General features: G+C 67.7%; 1 protein-coding gene across 1 annotated transcript; it reads right to left on the bottom strand.

Moving 5' to 3' along the window:
- Positions 1-58: 58 nt before the first annotated feature.
- Positions 59-16,105, bottom strand: FA2H (fatty acid 2-hydroxylase). Its single transcript, XM_067302686.1, has 7 exons — positions 15,774-16,105; positions 9,034-9,123; positions 6,059-6,201; positions 5,857-5,963; positions 2,706-2,878; positions 1,552-1,804; positions 59-216 (listed from the first exon to the last, which is right to left on the bottom strand). Exons 1-7 carry the CDS (start codon positions 16,071-16,073, stop codon positions 137-139), a joined length of 1,146 nt encoding a protein of 381 aa, XP_067158787.1. The 5' UTR covers positions 16,074-16,105; the 3' UTR covers positions 59-136.
- Between the last annotated feature and the right edge of the window lie 2,862 nt (positions 16,106-18,967).

Raw genomic sequence — 18,967 nt, 5'->3', positions numbered from 1 at the left:
CACCTCACCGCCGGCCGGCCGGGACCCGCAGGCGCCGCTCGGCTGCCGGGGAAGCGCGTGAGCCCCATCCCGGCGGGGCGGGCGAGCAGCAGGCAGCGGCGAGCGAGCCGTCGAGCCGGGCGCCGCGCTGGGGCCGTCAGTCCTCTTTCTCAAAGGTCTCCTCGGGAATGAGCGTCCGGAAGGGGTAATCCCAGAAGCGGGTGCTGATGCCGAAGCCTGCGGGGCAGCGGAGAGAGCGCTCAGGGGGACGGAGGCGCGGAGGGGGCCCCAATGCCCTCCCCCGCGATGCTTGGGGACCAGAGGGACGACCAACGCCGGGATGGGATGGGAGGCTCCCAGCTCGGCGCAAGGGCGATGACGACGAGGCTGCCGGCTGCCCTGGGGCCGGGCGAGGAAGGCTGGCGTTTCGGGGAGGGAGGAAGGCGTGAACCCGGCCCTGCCCTGGGGCGACGAGCGCGGGCGAGGAGGAAGAGCGGAGCGAACAAAGGCTGCTCCCAGGAGGCGGCTGGGAAACGCCACCAGCCCCACGCACGATAGCTTATCTGAACGGGGTGCTTTCTCCTAGGAAACCGGGCAAAGGGCAGGTTGAGCAAGCACCAGGCCCGGGCCAGGTCGAGGGAAGCCCGGGGCCTCACCCTGCGCCCGCCAACGCCTCTCCACGGCCGCCCCAGCGCCTCCCGGGAGGAGGCGAGGCTGCCCCGGGCACCGGCGCCCAACACCTCCCCCAGCCCCGGGGCTCTCCCTCCGCCACGGCTTCCCCAGGTGCCGGGGAAGCTTCTGCCCAGAAGCCTCTTCGCTACGGTTCCCCCTCCCACAGCTCCCGGGCCGGTGAAGGCCCACGCAGCTATGTCATGCCGTACGCTGCTGACCGAGCGGTGCAGCGCTTGGGTTCGGATGCTCCACCTGCGCACACAGGACTCCAAAACCAAGCTTGGTTTCAAGCCTTTGATGCACGGTTCTTGGGGAAGACTAAGGAACACTTCATTCCCCCCTGTCCCAACAAACACCACCTCTTTGCACCCCGCAGACCATCACAGACATGCCTTAGCTAAGGAGATGCACGCTCCCCGAGTCCCAAATTTAACTCAAGCACTGCACTGCAAGTGCTAAGACGCCCGCTGGCACCAGGCAGCGAAGGCTCAGCCTTGGGGGGCCCGTGCCGGGGGGCCCCGAGCGATGCAGCCTGCCTGCCATCCCTTCGGGGAACCGCAGGCAGGAAGGAGAAAGGGCAACCCACACCTCAACCTCAGCCCTGCAGCAGAAACCGGAAGAGCAGCACGACAAACACGGTACGAGCCTCTACGAGGGACACCAGATGGCTATTTCGAAGCACACACGCACCACACCTCCCCTCGCAAGGCCGCGCCATTCCGCAGCTCAGCCAGGCGTCTCCGCGCAGCGTTTCCCAGCCCGGAGACCCGACGGGGTGCTGAGCTTCAAACATCTCAGTGCGTCAGCTAAATCTGCAGCACCGAAAGCGAATGTGGTCTCCAAAGCCTCTGAGCTCTGCCCCCGACGGGACCAGCACGGGCTGGGGAAACCCACCATTACCTGATTTTTGGTGTTCAAAGTGGTGCTTTACATGGTAAGCCTTCAGGCCGTACAGGTAAGTGCCCTTCTTGGGCGAGCCGTAGTGGAGGTAATAATGCATCATGTCGTAGACCACGTAGCCGCAGAGCCCCCCGACGAACAAGGAGAGCCCCAGCACCTCGGGCAGCAGGAGGCGGAGGACCCCGTAGAAGAAGCCGACCACCAGCGATGCCGGCACGGGAGGGAAGACCAGGCGGGAGCTGTCAAAGGGAGACTGGAAGAAGAGAAAGACAGTGAGAAAGCGAGCTCCCAGCCTGGGCGAGCTAACCGGCCCGCAACCAGCAGGCTGTCCCCCTCCCCGGCCCCCCCCATCCTGCCCAGGAGCTTGCAAAGCACCACTGGGGAGTTGGGCACAGCCCACTGCGGACCCCGGCCAGGACTGGGGCTGCCCAGGGCAAACCCTGTCCCCAAACAGCTCTTTCTTGGCCGCTACACATTCAAGCTGGAGCTGGTTGTAGTTGCAGCAGTGGCCTCTCAAAACTCTTTTGCTGGAAGTCCCAAGGAGATAAAAAAAACTGGGGGAAAATACAGCAGTCCAGCACCAGCGAGTATTTAACACAAACCGGACCCCAATTTCAGGCTCAGGTGGGAGCCATGGTGCTGCAGGCGACAACTCCTCCGGTTGCACTAAAGCAGCGCCAACTTATGACAGCCGAGGAAGCAGGCTTGCACATGCACGCTTAAAACGCTCATTTTTGGGAAAGCCAACAGCAAAGCAGCACCCAGAAGCCTCCCCATCCAGATTTATCTGGTGGCGAGACCAGCCCTGCGCCGGCGGCCGATCAGCCCCCGCCTGTGCAGGAGGAAGGTGGCCGGGGCTCTCGGCTCGCAGCTCGGCCCCGCTCTAACGGGGACGTTTCCTCCAGCGAAGCTAGAGGGAGCCCATTGCTTTTACGTCCTTCCATCGCGCGGCGCCAGCGGAGCTGGCGGGTTTAACGCGGGCTCGCGGGGAGCCCGTCGCTCCGAGCCCACCTCCCGAGCATTACGTAAGGGCCCCCGCTCGGGGCAAAGCTGCCACGAGTCACGTTGAACACGCACAAGCGGGCTCCGCCTGGGCAAAGTCCGCCGTTCCCACGCCCGGGGCTCCCCGCGGCGGCGGAGGCGTAGCTACTCACCTTGTGATGCTGGCCATGCAACAAGAAATGCAGGGTGATGAGATAGTAGTTACTAGCAGGTGGCTTCATGTGGAAGACAAAGCGATGGATGAGGTACTCTACCAGGGACCACAGGAACATCCCCAGGAGGAAGATGAAGGGGAAGTAGTATTTGTGCACAGGGATGGAGTACTCTACACAACGAGACATGCAGCAGTCAGCAGCCAGCAAGACAGACGGCCCTGGAGACCCGGCTGCTCCGCACCTCGCTGCTTCCCTCACCCCTCCTGCGCAGCGCCTGGATTCACCGTCTTCCCAGCAGGAAGCACTTGGCATCTCCCCAAGCAGGGATCCCCCCGAGCTGCCTGACGAGGGGCCTTTCCAGCCTCACCTACAGCTTTCTCATCCCTCCTTTCTGCTTTCTCATCCCTCCTTGCCCCCTCTCCCTGAAACACAGCCAGCCACATCCTCTTCCCGAGGTTATCGCCATTCTCCGGTGCTTTTGGCCATCTCCATTCTCACTTTGGGGTACGAATGCAGCTTTTCTCCACCAGGACACCACCTACATCCATCTCCCCTCTCATTTACTTCCTTCAACCCGAGAGCTGCAAAGGCAACCCAGAACGGCCCACACGCATCGCAGCGCCTCCCAGGTAACGCTTTCCAGCCCTGGGGTTTTCGGCGAGCAGCCAATTGGCAGCTCCTGCTGGCTCTGCCAGCCTCTTTCCACCTCCCAGGCATGCTCCTGCCACGCTGGAGAACATCAGATCGCTCCCCGCACGGATGGAGGTGGCCGCTCTGCCCAGCCAGCAGCAATGGGAGGGCTGTTTTCCAATCACACCTTTGCTTGGATCCCATTAATTTATTATTTGCAAAAACTTCTAGTGGCAACAAGGAGCCCCCAGGCTCTCCCAACATCGCAGATACCAAACGGGCTAGAAGCAGGCGGCCCAGATACACACGCAAACAAGTGGCTCTCGCCCCAGAGCCTCGCTTCGCTAAGAGGGCCAGAACTGCAGCTTTGGGGGAAAAAGCACCAAATACGGGGTTTGTCATTGCTCCGGAGGGGCCCCGACTGTCCCTGGGGAGAGCCTGGTGCTCACAAAGCTGCTTTGCCCACAGAAACCAAGCAGGAGGTACCTGATCTACACCGACATTTCAGAACCAACACCCGCTGCAGTAAAACAGCGTTTCCAGCTTGTCTTTTTGCAGAGAAAGGTTTTGTTGGGAGTCTTCCCCTGCAGAGCACTTTTCAGCCACCTCCTCCTTGCAGTGCCAGCTGCCAGCCCTGCCTCTTTGCTAGCAATTCCTGATCCTCCAAACCCGTACATTTTGGCAAAACCTCTCAGCAGGAAGGTCCCAACTGCTGATTTCTCCCCCAGCCGAGCAGGGAGGGTGCAGCTGCATCGTGCACGCCACCGTGCAGGTCTGAGGCCCTTCTTTCCTCATCGCGTTTCTACTCCAATCCCTCCTGCTCTGAAGCTGAGCAGAAGCCTTCTTTCCAAGGGTTGGGGCACCCTGGCCACCCTCACCCCTGCTCCCCACGGGATGCGCGCTCCCCTCCCAACCAGCTCCTTCCGACCCATGCTAACAAAACCAAGCACCTGGCCCTTTGCTGCCTTTTCCATGCCTTTCTTGGAGACCGGCTGAGAAACCAAGGCCACCCTGCCTCTATACGCTCATCTTCTTGGAGCGGGCAGGCTTATTTGAGCCCTCTGATGCCTCGGCGTTCACCCGGAGAAGGCTCGCAGCTCCCAGCCCTCTGCCGCAGACCCTTCCCACCACTTTTATCCATGCTAACACGGCCTGCGGGTTGGGATGATCTCAGGAGCGAGGAAAAACCCAGCTGCAGTCGGCACCCCTTGACTGCGCTGACCCCGCTCGCCCAGCCCGGGGTGACGGACCGCTCACGGTCAGGCACGTGGCAGGTCCTGCCTCCGGACCCCGACTGTGCTCAGTTTGGGCTGAGAAATTTATACTCTGGAGATCAGGGACTCCAACGTGCCTCGCCATGGCGGATGCTGGGCTAACGCAGCAAAGGCGTCTCCTGCCTGGGAGCAGGCTTGCAAGCGGTTAGACGCCCCGTGTTTTTATTCTACTCCAAAAGGCAAAAGACAAAATAGCAAAACCTGCTGAGAAAGGACCCCGGGCCCTTTCCAGCGGCTCCGATTTTCGGCTATCCCCGAGCACCCCTCCGCCCACCCAGAGCGGGGCGGGTCGGCAGCCGGCTCCGCGGTCCCCTGCTAGGCACAGGCGCCGCTGGCACCGCGTGGCACCTCGCAAAAAGGAGCCGCGCGGACGGGGCCGCAAACAGGGCGCTAAAAACAAAGAACACAGGCTGCCCCCGGGCGCCGCGCCGCCGCCGCGCTCGTTGTTCCCGGCCGAGCGGACAGTGGGAGATTCAAGGGCAGGCGCTCGGGGCGAACAAGCCCCGCTCTGTGCCGGGCCGGCGGCCCCGCCAGCGGCGCTCAGAGGCGGGTTTGTTCCCCCGCCGCGGCGCGCCGGCCTCCCTTCGCCAGCGCCGCGCTCAGCTGCCGCCCGCCGTGGGCGGTCGCGGGGGGTGGCACACGGCAGGAGGGCAAGCCGGTCCCTGCGGGCCCCCAGGGCTGCTTGGGGATGGCAGAAAGCAATACGAGCGTGCTCTCCCTGCGCTTTCGGTCGCAATTTCAGCAATTTCTTCCCTGCTTCTGCATCTCCTGCACGTGAGCCTCAGTGCCAGCTGCTGCTCCCTATATCCTTCCTCTCCTTGTCCGCAGGGCCGGCCCCGTCCCTGCTGGCAGCGCTCCCAGCGGGAGCCCGGAGGCGGCAGGCAGCCCTGGGCAGGGCGCAAGCGGCACACACTCAGGCAAGGGGACGCGACGGAGGCAGGCGGCCTCGGCCTCTAAGCCAGCGGGGGCAACGCCGTGCGGGAGGCTGCATGCTGGCGCCGGCCGGGTACGGCCACGGGGGTTAGCTCGCTGCTTCTGCATGCGACCGTTCACAAACATGCGGCGAAGGAGGCAGCGCCGGGCAAACGCGAGATGCAAACGCGGCAGCTCCCCCGACCCCGCTTTCCCACCCCTTGGTCACCGGCCAGATCCCCAGGCAACGTCCCCTGCCTCCAACGCTTGCCCGCAGCTGCCCGGGCGCCGGGGCTTGGGCCGGGCTCTCGGCGCTGCTGCAGGCTCAGTACCTGTCGTGAAGGAGGAGAAGAGCCTGGTGTTGCCCTGAGCCAGGGACGTGTAGCTGACCCAGCTGAGATAGAGCACCACGGGAGTCCACACCAGGAAGACCACGTACCTAGAGGGGAGCAGGCAGGCGTCAGCGGGATCGACGCTCAGCTTCCGGCGCCGGTCCCACCGCGCGGGGGGCCACCCGCGGCCGCGGCCACTCACCACGCCGTCTTCGAGAGGGCCTCCACGAAGTCCGAGTGGAAGAGGCGGATGGGCCGATCCACGGGCTGGTGCACCCACTCGTCGTACTTCTCGCCCAGGTAGCCCACCTGCCACAGCAGGGGCTTGCGCCAGTCCACCAGGTCCTGGGAGGGCACAGAACGGCGCAGGGTTTTACCGGGGCCGCTAGCGAGCCGCTCGGCTGCGCGCGCCCGCCCGCCGCCACCCTCTGCTTCGCCCCGTCCCGCTGGCTCAAGGTGAGCGCCGCCGTACCACGGCCTGCCTGCGCCACGCCGCCGGGGCTCAGCGGCGGCTCCGACAACCACGGCGCTCTTCCCCTTGAGTTATCGGGATCAAATAGCGACCGGAGATACTCCCCGTTCGGTCGCCGGGCCGGCAAGCGGCCAGGAGGACTAAGGACGCGTACCCGTGATGGCTCCCCCGCCAAGGACCTTTCTCCTTGCAGAGGGCTCGGCAGCACGCAGCGACTACAACCGGCCCAGCGCCCAGGCCTGGGGTGATGGCTTCGCATTCCACGGGGGAAAAGGATACAGGACGGGAAGGAAAACTCAGATCACTCTTTGCCGCACGTGGTCGCATTTCCCTAACGAGCCCGTCTTCAAAAGCGCGAAGGAATCCAGGCATCCGGGGCTGCGTGCACGTATGCGTGTGCACATGCGCACAGCCAGCTCCGGGCCAAAAACAGAGAGGCCCAACCAGCAACGCTGCCTAGCGAAGCCTTTGCAACCGCTCAGCGGCTCCCGAGGTGCATCCTCCACCACGCGAGCGCAGCCAAGCCCTGCATCCGCCAGCTTTCCATCAGCGACCGGAGCGGCGAGAGGGCCGCGGCAGGAACCCGGCAGCCGCAGCTGTGCCGTGAGCAGTCCGGCGGCGGCGGGGTGCCCCACGCTGCCGGCTCCCGCCGCGCGGGCCCGGCGAGACAGGACAACCTCCAGCCAAGCCCGCGGTGCCCTCGCCTCGCTTCGGCGGCGTTCCCACGCCCGGCCGCAGGGTCGCTGCCGCCTGACTCACCGGCCGCTTGCTCAACCCGGCCATCAAGGAGAGCGCCGCCTCCGCCGGCCATTCCTCCGGGAACCAGCTTTCCCGGTGCAAAGCGGCTGTCGAGGCTTTAAAGGGCTTCTCCCATCCCTGCGCTGCGGTGGCAGCGTGCGGATCCGGCTGTCAGCATCCGCCGCAAGCCCGGCGCTTTGCCATCCCGACGGCAAGCGGGATGTAACCCCCCTCCGCCGAGCGCTGCTTATCCCAGCACTAAAACGCGGCCGGAAAGCGGAGGAGCGCGCACCACAACAGCCACACGACAGCTTTGCTGCCCATTGGGAAGGCAGCATTTCAGCCAAAAACGCCACGAGCGGGCGCGGGGAGAAAGCCAGACTCTGCCACCGGTGCCCGTACCCGCGGCAGGCGTCCGGCGACGGATGGACACCATCTCCCAGGGCCAGAACAGCTACAACCACAGTGGGGACTGCTTCACACACGTCCCAGAAACGAGCCAGCCTCCTTCCTGGTGAGCCCAGCTCCGGATAGCGCCGGTCAGCGGGATGGCAGACCCACCGGTCTCCCGAGAGCTGGCTTGACACCCGTGTCCTGCCAAAGCCACGGCTGCCGTCCTCGGGGGAGAGCCGCCGTCGCGTCTCGGAGGTGGGACGGGTGGAGAAGCCCCGCGGAGACACCCCGTCGCGCCACTTGATTGAGTGGCCGGTAGCTCAGCTTGTGCTTCATTGACAGCTTCAATCCCAATCCGGAGCTTGCAGAGATTTGCAGATCCACCAGGTTTCCCCAGCTCCAGCGAGCCAGGAAGAGGCAAAGTTCAGACCCACCGGCAGGACCTGGGGGTGCCCCAGGTGGCACCAGCTTCGACCCCCAGCTCCTTCCAGTCCCCAAGGCTGGGCTCAACCTTCCTGCGCTCGGCACTGCCGGGCACGCGGCTTCTTCGCTGCTACCTGCCGCTTTGGGACATGTGAGTCCACGCTGGGCATCACCAAGGTGCCACCTCAGACCTGGCGCCGGACAGGAGCTGGGCTGTCAGCTTTCTGAGTTATTTTGCCCCCTTCCCTCCACTCGGTTTGGAAAGACGACATGGCAATTCCCAGAGCAGAAGGGCCGGGAGAGGCTGGCTCCTGCCGGGGCTGGCCACGGGCCACCCGTGGTGGCGCATGGGCTTCCCTCCTCGCAGCCCCAACCGTCACGTTGCGCCCGACCCGCTGCCAAGCTGGGCCGTGGCCAGCTGCCCGCGTCAGCACGAGCCCGCTCGTGCCGCGACCCATCGGAGCCGGGGGATCCCGCGAGGCTCCTCGCGGGCGCTCAGCGGAGAGGAAAACCAGCGTGCGTCACCTCGAAGGGCGAAGCTGCTGTCCGTGAAAGCCACCTCCTCCCACTCGGGCCGGCTCCGGGAGCCTCCCGGCGTAGCCACACCTGGGCGATAGAGCAGGCGCAACCCCATCCGCTCCGGGAGGAAGGGTGGCCGGCACTGACTCAGCTCCGACGCACCACCGAGCGCCCCGCAGGCGTTTCCGGCCTCGCCGAGAGTCCGGATCGCCTGCACGGAGCCGGCCCCGTGTCGCCCGCGCTGCCCCGCGAGCTCGGTGGGCTCCAGAGCCTGGCACGTGGCCGGGCAGGAGAGCTGCAGCCCCTCCTCACCTTCCCGTCCCCTTCGGCACCCTCCAAAATGCCACCTGCCATCCTAGGACCCAAAACCATCCCCTCCTCGAGCGCTGGCCGAGCCGTGGCGCCTTGCTCGTACCCCATCCGTTTGCCTTCCTGCAGGAGGCAGGTGCCAAACCGGAGTCCGGCCTCCCCCAACACTGCACGTCCGGGATGGGCAGGATTTCAGCTCCTGGAGCCATTGCGGACAGATACTGTCATTTCTTGGGCTCCCTCGAGAGCCCTCCAGCGAACGCCGCGCTGTGCCAGCACCCTGGGGCACTGGTGGGCGCACGCGACCCGTCCCCCGCCGTCACCTTGTCCAGATCCACCGTTTTACACCGCGGATCCATCCTGCTCGTCGTCCGAGCCGCAACATCTGCCGGCTTCTCTTCCTCGAGGAGGTTCTGAAAAGACAAGAGGGGACAGGGCCGTCGGTCTCCTGCGGCTTTGGTCTGCCGTCTCCCCGAAAGACGGGGGGGGACTCGCTCCCGTCAAGGCTTTTTGGCCATTTTTGCAAACACACGAATGTTTTTGAGGGTTAATTTAAGCTGTGCGTTCATTTGGGGTTTAAACTCTGAAAAAGCCAAACAGCCAAGTTCACAGTTAACCCCTCCACAAAAGATTCCCTTGACACCCGAGCGTAAAAAGCGAGGTATCTTCTCTCCAACCCCCCCCCAGGGGCGCACGGCGGACACGAGCGCTGCCGGGCAGGGCGGGAGAGGGCGGAAACATCCGAGGTCCCGCTGAAAAACGCCATGGGAACAATCGCCCCGTTGTTTCGCCCGCGGTCCGAAGCATCCTCCCACGCCACGCGGCGCTGCGGCGGGGAACCGAGGCCCACGCGGGCAAAGCCCTCGTCTTCCCAGCAAAAAGAGCTGCCTGAAAAGTCCCCCCGCCTCCAAAAAAGCTAAGGAGGAAACGAGGGCAGGCGCCAGCGCCCTGCGCCGTGCTCCGGCCCAGCCAGATCCGAGCCCTGGCGCCATGCTGGGCTCCGGCCTCAAACCCGGGGCAGCAAAACCTCAGTTACAAACATGTTTTTGGAACCCAGCGCGCTCGAGCCGTCCGCCCGGGAGCAGAGGCCCGGCAAGCTCCCTTCCTTCCACCCGCTAAATAAAGAAGGGAAAAACCTGACCGATTTCACTCGATTCCTGCAGGGCAGCAAACTACGCTACACTTTGAACCCTTGAGCAAAGCCTGTTGCAAGCGCCATGGGCACCCAGGTCTTCCGGAAAACGGGCGGCATTTTTGGAAACCGAGCCTGCTTTCGGGGGCGCCGCCACGGTGTCGTGCCCTGCTCTGCACGGGGCGGCCGGCGGCGATTCCCCCCCCCCCCCCCCGGGGCTGGCCGGCACGGGGCTGGTGGCGGCCCGCCGCTCGCGCTGGCTGCCGGTACCAGGCACCGGGAGCACGGAGGCTGCAGAGGCTCGCGGGACGGGAGGTCACCCGCCGTGTTTGCACAGCTCAACGGCCCTATCGATTTCCAGCCGGGGGAAAGGGAGGGGAAGCTTTTAGCCTAGCGGGAGGCTGCGTTTTGGGGCGAGCAAGCCGGCCAGGCCCCGCGGCGATGCCGATGGCAGAGCACGCTGCCTGGCGCCATCCTGCAAGCCGCGGAGCCGCGCGCTGCCCGCCGGGCTCCCTGCTCGCGGGCGGCACCCTCCTCCCGGCTGCGGCCGGAGCGCTACGGCGCCCGGCCAGGCCCGCTCGAGGGGCCGGTCTGCAGAGGGGGCTGCTGCCGCGCTGCCGGCACCGTGGGGCGGCCGGGAGGGCTCCGAGCAGTGCGGCTGCGGCCCCGGCGCCGCCACTTCCTCCGACAGCCGGTGCAACGCGGCGGATCACCTTCCCGCAGGCTGCGAGCCCGGCGAGGACCGGCCTGAACCAGCCCGGCGCGTGCCGCTTCGGGAGGAGCGGCGGGCGCCACCGAGCTGGTATTTATAACAAAGCAGCAGAAGCTTCGCTCCTCCCGCACCGCGGGCCCGCACAGCGCTGCGGCGCCCCGGCCCCGTGTGCACGCGCGGTGACGGGAAAGCGCAGCGGGGCGGCGTGCCGGGCGAAAAGGCACAGCGCCCTTTGCAGCCGGCAGCGGCTCTTAAGGGCACCTTTGGTCAAGGTCGGCGGGCCGCAGAGCGTCTCTAATCGCGAGCGGGGCGAGGAGGGGACGCTCGCGCGCGGCACGGCCCGGCGGCGCGATCGCCCGGCGAGTTATCGCGGGCGGCGAGGGGGCAGATCCGCGCTGGGGCTCAGCAGTGCCAAACCCCGGACGCGCGCTGCTGCAGCCCGGACGAAGCGCAGGCACCGTGGAAGAGCTTGGTGCAAAAGGACCTCTTGGTTCAAGCGCATGGATTCAATATGGAAAAAAAAAAAAACAGGAGAAACGTGCCGGTCCGTTTGCCTCCAAGCACCAGGCGAGGCCGCTGCCAAGACCCGGCCGCGCTTGGGAGCCAGCAGTGGATTCTGCCAGGCTGCAACGTGCCGACGCCAGCCGCGGGGCAGCGGTGCCCCCTCGCCAGGCGCCCCGGCTCCGAGCCGGAGCATGCCGAACATGCCTTTCCTCCAGCTTTGCCGCTCCAAGTTACCCATTAACCTGACAGCAGGGTCCGGCCCGGCCTGGCCGAGCAGCCTGGCTGTGCAATGCCCACTCGCTTTCCCAGGCGTGCCGGTCACGGAGAGCCATGATTTTTCCAGGCGGCCTGGATGGGGCATCGTCCGGCGGGCACGGCTCTTTGCAGGCAGCTTCCTTCCTGGATGGTCCCCGGGCGCAAGCAGGGATGGCAGGATCCTCCGCAGCCCTCCGGAGGCACTTTGCCTCCGAACGGAGGAGCCGGGGATGCAGGAGGAGGAGCAGCGTCACCTCGAAGGGGCGGACGGGACTCAGCCACTTCCTCGCCACGCTGACGCACGGCTCCGGGACTGTTTGCCGATACCAGACACTCCTTGCGGGACAGGCTCCCAACCCACCTTCCCGGCTAGGCAGAACTGAAGCCTCATCCCAGGAGGTGCAGAGCCGGTATGCGAGCGCGCCACCCGGCCCCGAGGCTGCCGCTCGCCTCGGGGCGGACGGGCGCCCGTAGCAAAGCAGCTATTTCCGGCCGGGCTGCCCTCGAGCACCCAGCAATTTTCATGCGAGCGCTTTGCAACGCGAGTTTGCAGCGTGACCCGACGCTGCGGCTTGCCCACAACTCCCCGTACGCATTTCCAAAGGTCTCCGCCGGTATTTCACGCTTCCCACGCTCCTTCCTTCAGCCGGGTGTCATTAAATGCAAAGATGGGAGAGAAACATCCCTTGAAAGGCAGCCAGAGTTGCAGGTTATCCCTGCAGAGCTGCGCTGCGGCTGCCCTCCTCCCTGCAGGTGTTTTGGAAGAAAAATCTGGTTTAAAACACCGGCGGCTTCTCCACGCCCGAGAGGAAGCGCCGAGATAGGAGGGCTCGTGCTCGCTGCCTCGACGCTTGCGCCGCCGGCCCCTGCGCGAGCTCGCCGCGGCGGCCCAACCGCCGGCAGGAAGGATGCTGAAGAAAGCCGGGCTGACGCAAGAGCCCGGCATCCCTCCTCTCCTGCCCTTTCCGAAACGTCCCCGTGACCGCAACCCCTCTGCCCGCACCGTCCCCAAACGTTGCTTCTCGGCCGTTTCCAAGCCGCGCACCTACCCTGGGTCGCCTGTGCAAAACAGCCCCCAAAATACAGCCCCAGGAGAAGAGGAGCCGCTGACACCGCAACGCCTGCCGGCACCGTGCCACGCACACCCCTGCAGCCGGAGCGGGGCCAGAGACGCGGGTGCTGCACAAGCACGGGGCGCCCCCGCCGTGCCCCCGCTCTGCCCACCGCCTTCCTCGGCGCCTCCTGCGACGGAGGCGGGAGAACCGGCATCCGGGCGGCTGTTCGAGAAGGCTCGCGCGGGAGACAACGCGGCTGGTGTGGGCTTGGCGGAGCCCAGCTGTAAACCCCAGCGCCTTGCGCGGCCTCCTTGCAAGCGGGCAAACACACCTCTGCCCGAACGCGTTTCGAGGAGCTTTCGGGGGCGCTGGGGCCGCCTTCGCCCCCGGACGTGGTGGCCAGAGGAGGAGGAAGAGGAGCTGCCAAGCGGCCGCCCGCGGGTGATGCTCGGCCCCCCGAGAGCGGGTCCCGCCGGTGGAGACGCGCACGATGCCCGAAGGAGCGGGGGCAGCCCAGGGAGGCGAGGGCAGCAACCTCACCGGAGCCGGCGACCCCCCAGCGTGGTTGGGCACCGCCACCGGCTGCGCGCCAGGCCAGCTTGCGGAGCGGCGCTTCCCCTGCCTCGAAGCCTCCGGCGGCTTCACTGAGGTCCTAAATTAAGCGTTTCTCTTTGCCGAAGGTGCTGCCGGGAGCGGTCCTGCCTGCCCCCGGAGCGGGCAGAGCCGTGCAGACACGGTCAGGCCATCATCAAACCTCAACCGTGTCAAGACGAGGTTTTGGCCGGCGCCCAGCCCGGTTCTTCCCATCCACACCGCCAGGCCGGAGCCGCGAGAGCCGCCTGCAGCGCCCGGGCCCCCCCGGTGCCCGTCGGTGGGGCGGGTAGCCCCGGGCCTTCGAGCCGCCCCTGCTGATTAGGAAGGACTGGAGAGACTGGGTCTTGGCATGAAATCCTGGGTGCAGCAGAACTATTGAAAGGAGGTTGAAGGTAGCTTAACCAATAAAAAAACCTTAAATAAATAAATAAATAAATATATATATATATATATATATATATGCACAGTGATTATTACAACACTCCTCCAAATATTGTGCGAGTGCCTACCCAGAAGTGAGATCATGCTGCGAACGGGAGCAAAGGCAAGTAGAACCTGCACATTCAAATTATGGGCGAGAGAAAGGAGAGGACAGGAACCAGTGAGAGGGACGGGAGACTTCCAGTGACTCATGGATACGTCACGCGGCCCCGAGGAGGCCGTGATGAAAGTCTACCATTGCTTAAATCGAAGGGATAATTACACGCTCCATCTCCCCTCTAGCGAGGCTGTTAAAATCCACGGTCTAGTTTGGATAATCATCACCTTTTGCTTTGATCTCTTTAAATGCCGTTTACATAGATAAAAAAAAGAAAACACAACTGGGTTAATTTCTGTTTAGCACCACTGGGCTCAGTGATTCACGCGGGAGTCGCCAGCGCTGCCCGGATCGGCTGCCCGCCGCCACACGGGCACCCCAGCGCCGGCGCCCGGCCGGGGCTCAGCGCCACCCCGGCGATGTGGCCGCGCGGCTCTCCAGTTAAGCTGGGCTCGTATTTAATAAAGCTGGGTTTCCCCGGGCTCCCGAGCCTCCCGGTTTCACACCTGCTTTAATTGCAACCTGTTTTGCGGCCTGCCGACCCTCGGCCGGATTTCGGAGGGCATCCGACGCCAGCGGCGCAGGGAGGTCGGCGCCGGGGAGACCCGCGGCGGTTCGGGACCCTCGCTCGGGGGTCCTCTGCCAAAACCCTCCTAGCAGGGTCTCTCGGAGAGGGGCCGCCGCGAGTCCCGCCACACAGCGAGCGGCTTGGTCCCCGGTTGCAGCCCGAGGACAGTTTTGTCTAGTGCCAGGTAGCATCCGATGTCCCCTCCTCTCCGGCTTTATCGCGCGGCGTGTTTGCCTCCGCACAGCGGCATTCCCCTCGCAGCAGCGCGGTGCAGGAACCCGTTTGGCCAGTACCTCGGCTCACCCGAACCCGTCGGGCTTGTTACGCCGGCGAGGAGGCACTGGCGGCGGCCGAGCGTCCCCACCGCGGTGTCACCCGCGCCGCGATCCGGGGCGAGAGCGAGCGGGGCGCCAAACGCAGCCCCGTCCGTAAAGCTGCCGGCGAAACGGGGCTCACGCGGCGCCCTCGGAGCTGGGCCGCGAGGGGAAAAAAAAAAAAAAAACACGGAAAAAAACCCAACCCAGCAAATGCAAACAGAAACCCGGAGGGACACAAGGCGCAGCCTGCAGGTCACTGCCCCATGCCGGCCCCGCAGGAAAGGGGAAGGGCGAGAAGGGAAGCGGGAGCCGTGCTGGCGGAGGGGCTCCGCTCTCCCCCGGCGGCGTCGGGGCCTCCCTGGGGGCCGGCGCCCCCGACAAGGGTGCCCGGGCGCCGTCGGGGCCCGCAGCCGCACCGCGGGGATGGAGCCCTGGAGGTGGCCTGGGCGCAAACGCGAATCCACAGCAGACACTGCCGCGGCGGTGCCGGCGCCCCTTCGGCAAGGGCCGGCAATGGGAGCCGCGGCGCCACGCTGCCTCCTGGAAGTTCGCTCCCGGCGCTTTCCCGCCGGGCGTTTTCTCTTCTGCAGGGCTGGCGGCCGCCAAGGACACGGCGCTGAGTCACGGCCACCCTTGCCCCGCTTGGGGACGGGTGACGAAGTGACTTGTCACCTCTGCCGAGCGACAGCCACCCATCGCGCGCAGGCTCGCCCGTGACGTCGGGCGGCCCGGAGCGCGCAGGGCTCCCTCGGCCGGGAGCGCTGGCACCGCTGCAGGCGTCCTGTCCCGTCCCGTCCCCACCGCCACCGCGGCCGCTCGGCCTTCACCGAGCCGCACGCCCTCGCGTGAAGGCCCCGGCAGGGCAGGGCAGCACCGCGCCGCCGGGCCGGGCCTGGGGCACCCGGTGCAGCCGCCTCCCCAGCGCGGCCAGCGCCCCGGCGGAGACGTGACGCGGGGCGGCAGCGGGGCCGGGCACCCGGGACCCGCGCACCCGGGACCCGCACGCGCCTCACCCCACGGACACCGGGCCCTGCAGGCCCCACGTCCAGGGCACCCAGGAGCTCAGGCATCCACGGCCCAGAGCGGCCCAGCCCCCACGCCCGGGGCCCTACACAGGGCGTGTCGGGGGCCCTATACCTCCTGGAGACCCACACGCCCTGCGCACCCCATACGCCTCAGGCCCCTATGTCCCCCTGGACCTGGGTGCACCCTTGCACCGCATAGACCCCCGGGGGGCCCATGCGCCCTACACAGCCTGGGCCCTGCGCACCCTACAGCCCATAGGTGCTACAGGCCCTGGGCTCGCGGAGCCTATACGCCCCGGACCCCGCGCACCCCACAGCCCCCGGAGCCCGCAGCCCTCGCGGCCGCCAGGCGGGGCGCGGTACCTGCGCGTCGGCGGCGGGCTCCAGCTCGCCCACGTAGTACTGCTCCAGCCAGCGGCGGGCGTTGGCCGAGTGCCGGTGCGGCGGCCCGTCCAGCGCGGCGCTCACGTCGGTGCCGGCGCGGCGCCGCAGCAGCTGCTCGCCGCCCGGGTGCAGGCGCACGAAGCCCGTCAGGTCGTAGAGGCGGCGGCGGCAGCGCACCAGGCAGGCGCCCTGCGCGCAGCGCGCCCGCACCTCGGCGCCGCTGAAGGAGCGCGGTGCTGGTGGCGCTGGCGCTGGTGCTGGTGCTGGTGGCGCCGCCATGGCCGCGCCGCTGCCGCTGCGGAGCCGCTGCGGAGCCCCGGCGCCGGGCGGCACTGCCGCCACCTGCTCATCTGCATACATGCATATGCCCCGCGCCCCGCCCCCGCGCCCCATTGGCCCCCTGCCGGAGGGGGCGGGGCCGGGGCGGGGCCTCGCCCCGCGGCAGGTGCATGGCCGGCAGGGCGGCGGCGGCGGCGGGGGGGATGGGGTGCGGGGTGGCGCCGCGGGTGCGATGGGGTGAGGCACGGAGCACCCCGGGTACAGTAACGGGGTGGGGGAATGGGACACCCCGGAGGGGGAATGGGGTGGGCTGTGGGGCACCCCACGAGGGGGAATGGGGTGGGGTCTGGGTCACCCCTGGGATGATAATGGGGTGGGGTATGGGGGACCCGGGGGGGGAAGGGGTTCAAGTATGGGGGACCCCGGGGGCGTGGGGGGATAGGAGGGACCCGGGGGGGTAATGGGGTGCGGTATGGGGCACCCCGAGGGGAATGGGGGGGTACGGGGACCCCGGGGGGGGAACGCAGTGGGGACATGGGGCACCCGGGTGAGGTAATGGGGTGCGACACGGGGCACCCAGCGGAGCATGGGGCAGCCGGTGCAGTAACGGGGGGGGGCGCGCGGGGACGCCCCAGGGTGGGTAACGGCTGGGGCACGGGGCGCCCGGCGGGGCTGGAGGGGGGGGAATATGGGGCGACCCCCATCGCCGCCTCTCCGAGCGCTGCCGTGTCCAGCGCTCCGGCCCCACGGCGGCCGAGGCTCCGCGAGGTCCGGCCGCGGCCCTGGACGCGGTGCTTCGCCGGCGGCCCCGTCCTCCGCGCGTCCCCCGTCGACCTTGGAAGGCGCCCGGGAGCCGCCGCGGTGCCTCGGGCGCAGCCGGCCGGCGCTATCGCTCGGCCGGGCCTTAAACGAACCCTTTAATAAAGGCGGGTGCAGAGCCGGCCGGGCGCCCCAGCGCCTTCGCGTTTGCTTCCCCGATAACCAGGAATTAGCGACCTTTTAATTGCGCCGCGGGGGTTTTCGCGGCTGCTGCCAGCACGCGTCTCTCCCCGCGGCTTTGCAGCCGGGCTCCCGGCGCCGGCGCTCCCGGTTTGGCAGCCGAAACCATGCCGTGCCAATGCAGAAAGAGAAAATGGCAGCGCAGCCCGCGCTCCGGGCAAAGCGGCCGGGCGGGAGGATTTAATAGGCACCTATTAAGCGCCGCGTAACATCCCCTCTAATTAGCCCTGGCACGCAGGCGCGTCGCGCACCCCCGGGAGCTGCGGATGCGGCCGCCGGCCGGGGGAGCCCGGCCCCGGGCCCGTCTCCTGCCCTGGCCCTGCAGGCGCCCACTGAGAAATGGCAGGAATTCCTCCGCGTGGGCGCCGAGGTTTCCAGCCTGAGGGGTTCCTGCCTTCTGCTTTGCTTCCCCATTAAGGGATTTCGATTTTTTTTTGCTTCTTGCCTCTCTCGCTGCCTTGTTCCTTTTTAAATCCCACGACGGGGGGGACCTGGGAGAGCCCGGGGGGGACCTCGGCCACCGCCCGGGAGCACCCACCTCCTTGCGCTGGGACAAATCTTCTCCCCCGGTCAGGTTTGCTCACACCTGAGCCGGCTGCGGGTAAAACAGCCGGTGCACCGCGGCCGGCAGCGCTGCGGCGTGGTGGGGGCCGCGCAGGGCCGTGCCAGGGCCCCACGGCCCCCGGGACCGCCGCGTCCCGGCGCTGCCCGCCGCCGGGCCCGGCTCTCCGCTAGAAGCCCTCGGAGCCGCTCGGCGGCGGCGGCAGCGGGGAGCCCGGACCGCCTGCGGCCCCGCTGGGGCAGGGGCTCCTGCTTCCCGCCGGGGCCGTGGGGCCGTGGGCACCCCCGGGCCCTCCGGGAGCCGGGGCAGCCCGGCGGGCGGGCGGGCGCCCTTCCCGCGGCGCCGCCGGCACAATGGACAAAGGCGGAGAAAGAGGCTCCCTTGTTGCGGCCCCACAATGGAGCCGGCGGCCCCGAGCGCGGCCGCGGGGCTCACGCGGGGCCGGGGCGGCCGCGGGGGCCGGGGCCTCGCCGAGGCGGCACGAGCCCCTGGCGCTGCCCCGCTGCGGCGAGCCGGGGCCGCGGCGGCACCGAGAGCCGCCCCTCGGCCCCTCCAGCGGCGGCCCCGGGGCAGGGCTGCGGGAGCCCCGCCGCGCCGTGCCCTGCCGTGCCGTGCCGTGCCGTGCCGTGCGGGACCGGCTGCCGGGAGCTGGCAGCGGCCCGGCCCGGGGTCCCCGTGCCCCCGAGCCCCAAAACTGCCTTTTCTTCCCAAAGATGTTTCGAAAAGCGCCCGGCGCGGCCCGACAGCGAGGCAGGGCGGCTCCCGTTTTGGGATGAGGCTTTTCCCGGGAGCGCGGGGGCGAGCGGGGGGCGGAGGCGGATCTGCCTGAGCCGGCAGGCCGGGGCGCTCCGCTGGAGGCTCGCGCGGTAGCTTTGCAGGCTCATGCGCAAATCCCAAACCGGGCGGGCGCCCCAGGCCCCGGCTGCCCCCCTCCAGCCACCGCCGCCGCCATCAGCACGCGCGGTGCCGTCGGATCGCGCTTTGCCGGCACCGGGAACCTGAGCCCGGCGGGACTCCGCGACGGCGCCACGGGGACCGCGCGTGGAGGGAGGGTGCAGGAGAGCCGGCAGGTGCTGCCCACCCCGCGGTGCCTGACTGTGTCTCTCGCCCTCCCCGGGCGGCCCCGCTTGGCCGGCGCAGGGCTCGGACATGTGCCGCCTGCCCTGCTTCCGGGGGAGCCCGCGCTCCCGGCCGCCCCGCTTGGGCTGAGCGGGAGAGGAGGAGGAGGAGGAGGAGAAGGAGGAGGAAGAGGCCGAGGCGATGCAACCCCTGTCCCCGGTGGGAACCGGTGCCTTCGCTGCCCTCCGCAGGGAGCGCCCAGCCCCGTCGAGGT

Source organism: Apteryx mantelli, chromosome 10 (assembly GCF_036417845.1).
Source record: "Apteryx mantelli isolate bAptMan1 chromosome 10, bAptMan1.hap1, whole genome shotgun sequence".
NCBI classification, from domain to species: Eukaryota; Metazoa; Chordata; class Aves; order Apterygiformes; family Apterygidae; genus Apteryx; species Apteryx mantelli.
The sequence above is the reverse complement of the archived record's forward strand: the minus strand, read 5'-3'. Positions and strand labels throughout refer to the sequence as shown.

Excerpts from the sequence above, each read along its gene's own strand:
- FA2H (XM_067302686.1), bottom strand. The coding sequence starts at position 16,073 with ATGGCGGCGCCACCAGCACCAGCACCAGCGCCAGCGCCACCAGCACCG. Across the intron at positions 2,879-5,856 it reads CTTCTCCTCCTTCACGACAG|AGTACTCCATCCCTGTGCAC; the intron begins GTACTGAGCCTG and ends CTCGTTGTGTAG. Across the intron at positions 217-1,551 it reads CTTTGAACACCAAAAATCAG|GCTTCGGCATCAGCACCCGC; the intron begins GTAATGGTGGGT and ends GCTGCCCCGCAG.